Raw genomic sequence first — 11769 nt, 5'->3', positions numbered from 1 at the left:
CCCCTTCCCATGGTCACCAGATATTTTGGACTACAGCTGCCATCAGCATAGCCAATGATCAGGGATGATGGAAATTGTAGTCCAACACATCCGGAGAGCACTAGATTGAGGAAGGCTCCAAATAAGCCCACTTACTGCTATGGATGCACTCATTTTCTCACAGAAGATACGAGTTTCTAACCCAGCTTTAAAACAAACCAAACATCTTTATTCATTGTATGTCAAGCACATTGATAGAGATAAGGAACGGGTACCATGGAATATTCTCAAAAAAGGAAAGGTGCCTTCCTTCTCCCGTCCTAAATGTCAAGCTGTCCGAAACGTGTGCACGTAGGAGCGCACGCTCGGCCTTTGCCAATCCGTAGACGCGCGCCTATCGCTAGAAACAGGTCCGCGAGGCGGTTTCGCCCGGTGGGAAGGCCTCCTGGGACCCCTTCCGCACCTGCCCCCGGCATTACTTCTCCCTTCCCCGTTCGAAGACTGCAAGTCGGCTACGCGGGCGCGCGCTGAGCAAGGGGAGAGAAGTCCCTAGGCCACCTCCGGGAAGAGGGACGCTCCAGAGCAGCTGGCACAGTCGTCTGTTGCGCACACGCACGCGCGCGCTGCGGCACCTTAAAGACTGCCAGCGTTATTGTGGCACATACGCTCGCGTGTCACAACACATCTGCTAGGCTTCAAGGCGCCAGAGGACTCTTCTTTTCTGGAAAGGATTCTTTACACCCCCTGAGGGCCGCTGAAGCGGAGGGAGTTTGCAAGCAGAACAAAATCCCACATTATCATTATTATTCTCATTCCCTCTGGGACTGTAATTCTCGGCAAGCCCGTTCACGCCACAGCGGCCACCACAGCCTTTTAAAACGCGACCGAAGCGGGGGCCAAACGGGCGGCAAAGGCGCTGGAGCGTCTTATGGCGGCGGCTGTGGTGCTAGGCTAGGACTGTTGGGGACGCCACTGCGCTGCTGCTTTGCTTCCTCGGCGGAGAAGGAGGGCTAGGCCGTGTCGCCGCCGCCGCCGCCAGGGCTTTCCCTTCTGCCGCTGCCAGACAGTGACAACCCAGCCAGGATCCCGACAACAACATGTCCGTCTTTCCCTCCCTGCTGGCTTCTTAGCGGGCGCCTCCTCCTCTCCCCGGCAGGACCCGCCCGCGGTGTGGCCTGTCCCCTCCCTCCTCGGGGAGCAGCCGGCGGCAGCAAAGCAGAGAAAGGGGAGGGTCCAGAGCGCTCGACGGGCGCACGGAGCCGGGCACCGAGCGAGCCTGGCGGCGGCCACAACGCACCCAGCGAGCCTCCTGCCGGCCGGGCTGCGGCATGTCTGAGGCTGGCGCGGCCGGGCCGGGCTCCGCCGCTGCGGCCGCAGGAGGAGGAGGAGGAAGCAGCGTCGGGGGCAGCGGCGCCGGAGCGCTGCAGCAGGGCTCCCCGGCCGCGGGAGGGTTGGCCGCTTGCGGACCCGCCCGAGCTGTTATCGCTGCAGCCGCCGCCGCTGCTACTGCTGAGAGCCCCGCAGGAGGAGGCAGTGGAGGTGGCGGTGGCGGCGGCGGCGGCCCCGGCTCGGCTCGCATCGCGGGGAAGAAGGCGCAGCTCCGCTCCGCACCCCGCGCCAAGAAGCTGGAGAAGCTGGGCGTCTACTCCGCCTGCAAGGTACCCGCCCGGCCCGGGGGTGAGGGACGAAAAACACGATAAAGATTAAGGGACGGGAGCGACGTCCGTCCGCAAACGTCGCCCTGCTCGGTTCTGTCCATAGGGGGCGCCCAAAGTTGCCGCTGCTGTTTTGCAGTTGCCGTCGGAAGAGGCGATGCGGGAGCGCCCGGCTCCGCCGCTCCCGGCTCCTTTGGAAAGCGGAGCAAATGGGAGGCCCTTCAAACGGACCGACGGGGCTGAGGTGCGTGTGCGCGCGCACGCACGCACGCACGCGTCACCGAGTGTCTTGCTGCCCGCCTTAACACTTTGTGTTAGCCTGGCAACAGGTTTCTCGGCAGGGAAGTAGAGATTTCCTGGATTTCTTCCTCCTGCGCCCAGTTTTGCTGCGTGCCTTCAAGATCACTTAATTCGGATTAGTTACCCCTGAACCCCTTAGGGTGGTCCAAAAGCGGATTCTCCCTTCACACACGCGGACACACGCCTTTTTGTTAACATCCATGAAACGGGGCTGTGGCAGTTCTAATCTGTTTTGTTGTGGAAATAGGGGCGGTAGTTATTCTGGATTAATTGGCTCAGAATGCAGTGATCAGAAGTAATATACATGCTTCAAAAGAACGGGTGTCAGGAATCAGATCTGCTTGGAAGTGAAATCATTTGGCCTTGAAATGTTTATCCTTAAGTACCACATATGTGGGACAGATTGTGGTTACTTAGCTGGTAAGGAAAAGCACTCTGCATGAGTTTAGTGCTGCTCAGTTCCTCAGTAGTGTTGTATGCCCCAGCCCTGGCACTGAAAATATATTTCAGAGCTGACTGAAATTCAGCCTTCCCTATACCTTGTCACAAGCTCTATCGGCTCTCTGTCTACAAAACTGTATCACTCAAAGCCCCGTTACCAAGCACCTCAATTTAGTTCCCTCCCCTGACAATTTGCAACACAATTGCCCGTCTTATCCCTCTCTATCCTTGCAGTTTCTTCCCCCTTAATCCCCAGTGCAAGAGTCAGACTATGTTCCTTTGTTGTAACCATTTTACATCATCCTGTGTCACCCATTTCTACATGACCCATTTCCAATCGATTGCCCTATACAATGCCCTTCCTATAACCCACAGCACCTGCCCCACTCAGTTTTGCCTGCCTAACCCTCTACTGACTACCCTCTGCAAATGGCCCTTGTGGTCCCCTCCCTTCAGCCTCCTACCTTGCCATCCCTTCTCTGTATCAATATCCCTGTAGTGCCAGGTCCACCATTTGACACATATGGTTGGTCGTAGTCTGTGTTATTTTGGAAGGAGCCTTTTTTCTTAAGTACTAGAAGGGAAGGTTTGCACAAGAGTGGAGTGGTTTGGCTTCAGTTCTCTGCACTAGTGGGAAAAGAAACCAATTTGTGGGCAGTCATATGGGGACTCAAGTCGGAGACTGCATGTCAACGAGGCAGGATGTCAGTGCATCCTTTGGTGAAGTTGATATCTAAAGAGATGGCAATAACAGGGAGACTATTGCATTTTCCAAAGACAAGAACACTCAGGCCCAGCAGGATATGCCAGCAGTTGTTTTTACTATGTTATTTGCTTGGTAAAATGGTGCCACAGCTGCTTGTCATGTGAGCACAGGATTCGGCACTGAGACAAACCGTCCTTTAAGCGCCTGCTGTGTGTGCGCGTTAAGAGATAAACAATCCCTCCTTTTTGTTTTGTTTTTTGCAAGAAAGCCATTCCAACACTCTGCATCCAGTTGTGTGCAGTGCCAGGGTACTTGGGGGAGGAGTGCAGAGAAGGAGAAGCATGGATTGGGGACTTGCTGCTGTAGCTCCTCCTGCTCTCTCCCCCCCCCCTTTCCCTCTGCCTGCTCTTGGCAACAGAGCCTTTGTTTTGACAGGATGACAGCTGAAGGAGGTGGGGACTGTGGCTTGTTCCTTCTGCAGCCTGTGGCTGACAAAAAAACAAAACAAAAAACTGGATTATCAATCATGTGAGGTCAGAGAGCTCAGCAGTCAGGGAGCACATCCCAAGGATCTTTTCTCTCTCTCTCTCTCTCTCGTTACAGTACAAAGAAGCTAGTTTAAGCGAAGTACAATTTATTATTTATTACATTTTCATTCTGCCCTTCTTCAGAGAAAGTCAAGGTGGTGTATGTGTTCCTTCCCTTTCCCATTTTATCCTGACATCAACCCTGTGAGGTAGGTTAGGCTGAGATCTGGAGATTAGCCCAAAATGAGTGGGGATTTGACCTATGGTCTCCCTGGTGCTAGTCTGACACTCTTTAACCACTACACCACGCTGGCTGTCAATGACCTGGTTCACATGTAGCATTTAACTGTAGGTTGTTTAACCCATAGTTAGTGCTGGCTGTGTGATAATTAGCAACCATGCTGCCTCCCTTGTCACTTCCACTTTCAATCAGCAACAAACCATAGGGGATTGTTGGGTTAACACCGGGTTGTTTAGCCCCTAAGCAACCCAGAGTTCTGGGTTTGGACGTCATGATAACCCAGGAACTTGGTTGAAAGCAGAAGCAATGAGTGGTGCTTGCTTGCCGCCACTTGGCTCCAAAGTTCCTGGGTTAAACAGCCCAGGAATGGTTATGACATACAAACCTACATGTATAATAATAATAATAATAATTTTAAATATATTTTAAAATAATAAGAACAATAATATGTTTAAAAACATTTGGAAGTGATGAGTACTTTTGGGTCACTTCACACACTCTTTTTAGATGTACGCTAAGATTGTTTAAGCGTACAGCTAATATTGTATTGTGTGAATGAAACACGCATATTTGTAAACAGCTGTATTATACAATTTCCACAGGGTGCCAATATTAGTGTGCCGTAGTAAAAACAACAAAGAATTTTGTGGCACCCCTAAAGAGTAACATATTTACTCTTGCATTAGCTTTCATGGATTAAATGTATTTATGTACATATTTTCGAGCAGGGGTAGGCAACATGGTGCCAACAGACCGCAGTGTGCCTTTGGACACCTTGATGCCCACCAAGGTGCCCTACCCCTCCCACTTTTTTTTTTTTAAATGACAAACTTTCTTACTGGGAGCTACAGTTGCTTCAAAGCAAAGTGAGGGCCTGTAGCTGCTCCCATCTCTTTTTTCCATGAATGCCTCTGGTTCAGAGGGGGGCTTAGAGACATTCTTAGGAAATGAAGATAGCAGGTGGCTCCAGGCCAGTGCATTCATCTGCAGTGCGCCCATGTTGTGGTGGTGCCCAGGGTAGTTTCTGAAATTGCCAAATGTGTCCACAGGCCCCCAAAGGTTGCCAAAGCCTGTTTTAGAGAGACAGGATTGGCAGCAGTCTCTTGTGCATATACGTGATGGCAAACCATGGTTTACTGCTACATAATAACTCAGAATGTTCAGTGTATGTAATGAGTGCTGTTTAGTACTTTCAGTACTCTGAAGTTTAATACTACACAAATGTTTGGTTTTTCACCGGACCTGTTTTTATTTAACAATAGCAAATGCACCCACCTTTACCTGGGTTGGAGCAGCCCTTAGTTTGATACAGTGAAGCCTTCAAGTAAAGTTACGCAGCTGTTAGAGTTCAACACACTGAATGAAGACATGCCTGCTGGCATCCCTAGGCTCACCCCCTGCCATGGTACACCCCTATAGACCCCCGAGGAAGTAGTCTGCCCACTCCATTTCCTTGAGGAGGTTTGCCCCAAAGCAGGGGGAGTGGCAGGGATATAACTCAATTGCTCAGCCTATTAATCTCTCCTATCTTCAAACTGTATGGACTGCAAAGCTGTGTGCTGGTTAGGGACGCCTGCCTCTAGTGGCTGATGGTGTTACTTAAGGTTTCAACCAATGGACACATTAAAATTAATGCATTCTAAAAAAACAACATATCCCTGAGGCACCCCCGCCCTCCAAGGTCCCCTTAGAATGCTTCCCAAGTTTCAGATGTCTAGGTTTCATGGTCTTGGTGCTATGGAGTGGACGGATGGCCTGAGAGACAGACGGAAACACATCCTTTTCCATCATTATAGATTGAAATTGCTTGGAATAAATAGCCACGTCAACATGGGATTTGGCAGCACTGAAAATCTACTTTCCAATGTACATTAACACCACAGGAAATAACTTAGACGCAGCCGCCTGATCACTGTGCTCTAAAAAGGGAAAGTAACAAATGGAGAGTTAACCTCTGTGTTTTTACCAAACGAGCAATATAAATAGAGGTATAATGTTGGTAATAATTGCATTGGCCCGGCTTGCATGTCATGGCAGTTATCGTGAATGAACCTGATAACTTTAGCTTCAGAAGCAGCTAAACCACCCACAGACCTTCCGTCTATAGTTTACTTAATGTTATGTGCAAACCATGATCTCTGGCTTGTCTCTCCCCTGACAAGCCAAGAAACAGCCCAACAGCAAACTATGGATTCTTTCTCTGGCTTCTTGGGGGAAAGACAAGCCAGAGTTCCTGGTTCACATGTTACACTAATCAAACCACAAAAGGTCCATGAGCTGTTTAGCCACTTCCATTTGTAAACAAAAAATGAGGGTTGTGATATATGAACTGGGCCATTGAGGCTGGGGTGCTAGGCAGAAAGCAACAGAATTAAATTTAATAGGGATAAATGCCAAGTTCTGCACCTAGGAAAAAGAAACCAAATGTACAGTTACAAGATGGGGGATACGTGGCTCAACAACACTACAAGCGAGAAGGATCTTGGAATTGTTGTCGATCACAAGGTGAATATGAGCCAACAATGTGATGTGGCTGCAAAGAAAGCAAATGCTATTTGGGGCTGCATTAATAGATGTATAGCTTCCAAATCCTGTGAAGTACTAGTTCCCCTCTACTCAGCACTGGTTAGGCCTCATCTGGAGTACTGTGTCCAGCTCTGGGTGCTACACTTTAAGAAGGATGCAGACAAACTGGAGAGGGTTCAGAGGAGGGCAGCGAAGATGATCAGGGGACTGGAAACAAAGTCCTATGAGGAGAGACTGAAAGAACTGGGCATGTTTAGCCTTGAGAAGACTGAGGGGAGATATGATAGCGCTCTTCAAGTACTTGAAAGGTTGTCACAGAGAGGAAGGCCAGGATCTCTTCTCAATCATCCCAGAGTGCAGGACACAGAATCATGGGCTCAAGTTACAGGAAGCCAGATTCCGGCTGAACATCAGGAAAACCTTCCTGACTGTTAGAGCAATATGACCATGGAACCAACTACCCAGGGAGGTGGTGGGCTCTCCCACACTGGAGGTGTTCAAGATGAAGCTGGACAGCCATCTGTGAGGGATGCTTTGACTTAGATTCCTGCATTGAGCAGGGGGTTGGACTTGATAGTCTTATAGGCCCCTTCCAACCCTACTATTCTATGATTCTATGAGACATCAAGAGCTAGTTAAATTAGCAGAACAGCACAATATTTAAAAGCGGTATAAAGTATTTTAAATGAATGTATGTATGTTCTTTGGTACTCTGTAATGCACCATGTAAACCGAGGGCATTATATATACTAGGGGTCCCCAACCTTTTTGGACCCTTCAGCACATTTGGGAATTTGAGAAATGGTTGTAGGCATCAAAATGTCTCCCACATAATGGCTGCCGTGGGGGCCTGGCTAATCAAAAGTGAACTAAAGAGGTGGTGGTGGTGGGGAGAAATAGTAAGGCTAGATGCTGGGGGGGAGGGGGAAATAGCAAGGCAAAGGGGTAGAGGGGAGGAAAAGGGCAAGGCTAGAGGCTAGGAAGGGAGAGAAAGAAGACAACCCTAACACTATACAGGGTTTTTATTTAAACATTTTTTGAAGGGTGCATGGAATGGAGAGTTTCATGGATGCTGTTGAAGTTTCCTGTAAGTGCCATGACTCCCACAGGCACCGAGGCGGGGACCCCTGATATATACAATGTGTGTGTGTGTGTGTGTGTATGTACACACACACACTCACCATATATACCATGCCATCAGCATGCATACATGGTGCTTTACAGAGTACATAAGGACAGTTTCTTGCCCCAAGGAGCTTCCAATTTAAAATCTGACACAGTGGAAACAGCATACGAATCAGTCTCTCCCAATTGCTGTTATGTGTCTAATATTCCAGCAAACATTTTTGGTGTGAATGGTGAGTGTTTGCTAGTATTTGCAACCCCTCTTGCCTGCTACTCTGATGCCGTTTCTCTTCTTTAACTGCTTCATTTGGTCCCTGGGATTGTGATCCCAGACAGCTGGGGATCATGTAACATGATGACATAATGATGGCATATGGCCAGTTTGATTTGCCTGTGTGGCAAAGTCATGAAGCCAGTGCAAAGTGAAGCCAATGCTTTCTGCCCTGAAGTCAATTCAGAACACGGGGAGAAAGCATTGCCTTCATTCTGAATAGGTGCCAGGGAGAGAGCCATATTAAAAACATTTTCAGGCCCCCTCCCAATAGTTGTTTGAAGGGGGGCATATTTTTTGGCATAGGGTTGAAAATGTTTGAAAAATATACCCCCTTGGGGCGTAGCATTACTTGCAAACGTTACATTCCATAGGAGGAAATGGCAAACACTGATCAGGGTTCAAATTTGTGTTGTGTTATGAACTCATAGAAGTGAGATACTTCATTGGATTGTTGTGAGGGAACAAAATAAGAAATACTTTGTACACTTGCAGCCTACTTCTAAACATGTTTATTTAAAAGTAATTTATATTGGCCCTGTTCATGTGTAATGGCGGCACATTGTGGTAAATTAACCCAAGATTTGTTGCGGGACATGCTGCTGTCTTTTTGAATATGCAACCTCTGATTAGCCCAATTGAAGGTTGTTCCATGGCGTGCAAACCCAGACACTATGGGTTAATCATGGGTTAAACAACCCAAAGTTAACCTAACAACTAATTATGTGAGAACTGGGTTATGTAGGAACCAGGTCGTTACATGAGAACTGTGTCACTGAATTGAGTATGATTGAAGTATGATACAAAGTATGATTGAAGCCTTTAAATGCTGTAGTAGATGTGCTGAGATACAGAGGTGCTCATAAGTTTGGGCAGTGACACCCCCAGTTGTGTAGACATTGTGTCTACCCCAGTTGTGAAGACATTGTGAATCTACACAATGGATTTCATTCCTCTCTGATCTGAGTGGTTAAATGTGAGATGCCTCTAATGCTATTCCTAATTTTTTTGGGAATACCCAAGGCTAAATGTCAAGTCAGGAAATCCTTTCAAACTGTTTCTTTGTAGGCTAAAGTGAAAGCAAGAAAAATTAAGGGCTGCTGTTTCTGTTTTGTAACAACTGGCAGGCATTTGTATGTATTTGTGCAATGCCTGCAAAAGATTTGGAAATTCAAATGATAACAAATGATAACGGAAGGTTTACTTTATTTGTCTTGGCTTTGGCTCTTTTGGGGGTTGATTTCAAAAGTTCTCAGATATGAAAATTTAGAGTATCTGCAATCATGCATTAAACATAAATGCTGTTGGAAATGAACTATCTGTCTGTCTGTCTGTCTGTCTGTCTGTCTAATCTTGTACCTTGTATCCTGTTCATTTGGCAGCAGCCATTAGGATGAAATATATTAAATATTAATCTTTTCAACTTTGTTACTTGCTTACTCAGTATTAAGACTTAATACAATAAAGACAATTATGACTAAAGGGACAGGACAATTCAGAGGGGATTGTGGTAGCAGGGAAGTGGTTGAATGAGTTAGCTTATTGATGGAAATTGTAGGCCAGAACATCTGGAGTGCCACAAACTGCCTGGTTCTGGCATGTCTGGGGACACAGGAATAAGCCTGAAGATAAGTCTTTCCCAAGGAGAAGTTGTGAGATATCGCAAAGACAATTTACTTTTGAAAGTGCTTCAAACAAACAATGTCCACTGATTCTGTTCTGGCTTTTTAGTAGTTTAAAACAGAGGACGTATCAGTAAGATTTTTCAAAATGTATGCGGAGAATGACAAGTGTCTCCTGAGGAAGGAAATACATTTCTGAAATGTGTCAGGCTTATTAAAGTATTTTCAGGCGCCTGAGAATATCTTCTCTCTTGTTTTTTGACACAACTTGTGCCTTTCCCCATCGTTGGTTTTGTGATCTTGAAAGCAGGCCACATGACTTGTAACTCACCAAACTGAATATAACCCACCAGCCATGTATTGTAGCTTGCAAGATGCTTGGCAACCATCTCCTTCCCTCATTTTTGCAGTTCTGAAAAGAAATTTAAAAAATGGGAGGATTATTAAAGTCCTGGTGGGCTGCGACATGGCTGGTGGGATGTGTTTGGCTTGGTGGGTCACAACCTTTACAGGCCTCCCTAAAGGGCCAATACTTTTCTTTTTGTAAAAAATACATATTGCCACATGGAAACTACACATTACTACATGTGTTTGCTGGAAGTGACAGATGGCAGGGAGATAGAGTGTAGTTATGCCAACACAGGCCTTTTGTCATCCAGTTGGACTTATTTCTGGCTTTGAGTTATGGGTGGGGGTGGGGGATAGTTAATTCACTCCCACATTTGAGTGCCCAAACAGTTCATGGAACTGCCCTCTGAACATGTATGTAGCGCCACTCCTCTTTCTTCCTTCAACTCACTTCTCAAAACCTGACTGTTCCACATGGCCTTTGGCTTATCTCCATTCTGCTCATTCCCAACAGTAGCCATATTTTCAAGAAGGCTATGTTTGCACATCACACTAAACCAACCTTCCCCAACCTGGTGCTTGTCAGATATGTTGACTACAATTCCCCACATCTCCTGCCAGCATGACCAATGCTTGGTGATTAACTGTAGTTAATCTTAACTATGATTAGTTTAAACAAGCCAGCTTCAGCAACTATGGTTTGAGGTTGGCTTGTTTGAAACTAACCATAGTTAATGTTAACTAGCTTGTTTGTCCAGATGATGTGACAAAGTGCAGTTAAGCATAGGTGGAACTGGAAGCTTTCTAGTGTCTCTCAGCTTTGTGGGAGGAGAAGAAAGGGGAGCATGAAAGCCCGAGGCTTGCTATGGCTTGTTTCTGCATGCTAAACTATGGTTTAGCACAGTTTTCTTGAACTTGGTGGCTTGCAGATGCTGGGGGTGCTGGGAGACTACAACTCCCAGCACCCCCAGCTGGCATGGACAATGGCATACCCACATTCTTCTCTCCCTACCTGTGTCTCCTCTTTCCTTCTATTATTTCTCTGTCTGTTTTAGATTGCAAGCTCATCAGGAGCAGGGGCCAGTCTATGTTGCCTTTGTAACTGGAAGTCACCTTGTACACCAGGGGTGGGCAGAAAGTAGATCTCCATATGTTTTGGACTTCAACCTCCAGCATTCCAGCACGGGCCATGCTGGCAGGGGCTTCGGGGGTTGGAGTAAAAAACATCTGGATATCTGCCTTCTGCCCATCCCTGTTGTACACTGATGGTGCAGTATAAATAAATTACAACATCAGTCATGATACTGTTCCTGAACAAAAAGAACTGTATACAGAATATGATAAAAGGCAGTGCATAAGTATATTTATCCCAGTCCATGTTGGGAATCTCACACCTTCATCTACTTTCTGATCCTGATGGTGAAGAAAAATAACTCCTAACAATTTTTATATATTAGTAAGTGATCCACACTTTTTAAATATGTGGATATGAAACTGTGAACAAACAAGCGATGTGAGTCTTGGAGGTGACCAGAAAGTGGATGACAGTGGGCGAAATTTTCTTGGAAAAACAGAGTAATAAAAATAACCACACATACAATGCCTCCTGCACTTTTACCAGGTCCCTTTCCATCATTTTTAATGGCATTCATTTAGCTGTGTGAGCATAATACAAAGAACGTGCACAAAAGTTGACAGTTTTAATCATTATGAACAGAAAAAACTCAGCCACACTTGTATGTTCATGGTGTGCTCTGTAGGCACTAGTCTCATACATTTGAATGAAGTGAACACACAAATATTTATAATCTTGCTCAGCATGACATGTCACAAAAGAATTCAAACTTGGGATGCTTACGTAGAAAGAAATAGCACTCGTCCATTAACATCCATTAGACTTTTAATAAAGATGCAGGAGGGGACCCTCCCCCCCATCCATACTTGTGTTATAGAATGAGAGGTGACAAGAATTCTCAGAATCAGATCTTTAACTGCCACTTCCTAAATGCTCAAAATTCTTCACATATA

At 46.5% G+C, this 11769-nt stretch overlaps 1 protein-coding gene across 8 annotated transcripts in view; it reads left to right on the top strand.

The window, feature by feature from the left end:
• The first annotated feature begins 1044 nt into the window (after positions 1–1044).
• The window catches only part of KAT2B (lysine acetyltransferase 2B), a 57727-nt gene continuing 47002 nt past the window's right edge, over positions 1045–11769 (top strand). For 4 of the 8 annotated variants that reach the window (XM_084858345.1, XM_084858352.1, XM_084858349.1 and 1 more), the window contains exon 1: positions 1045–1637. In XM_084858345.1, the coding sequence (XP_084714471.1) occupies positions 1308–1637 (330 nt within the window). In that variant the 5' untranslated portion in view covers positions 1045–1307. The remainder of the gene's footprint in view (positions 1638–11769) is intronic. The other 4 variants (XM_084858346.1, XM_084858353.1, XM_084858350.1 and 1 more) reach the window with 2 other exon arrangements.

This window comes from Heloderma suspectum, chromosome 5 (assembly GCF_057233095.1).
Source record: "Heloderma suspectum isolate Gila_16-S chromosome 5, 16-S_ref, whole genome shotgun sequence".
In the NCBI taxonomy this organism is placed as follows: Eukaryota; Metazoa; Chordata; class Lepidosauria; order Squamata; family Helodermatidae; genus Heloderma; species Heloderma suspectum.
Note: the sequence above shows the minus strand (reverse complement) of the source record. Positions and strands in the feature narration are given on the sequence as shown.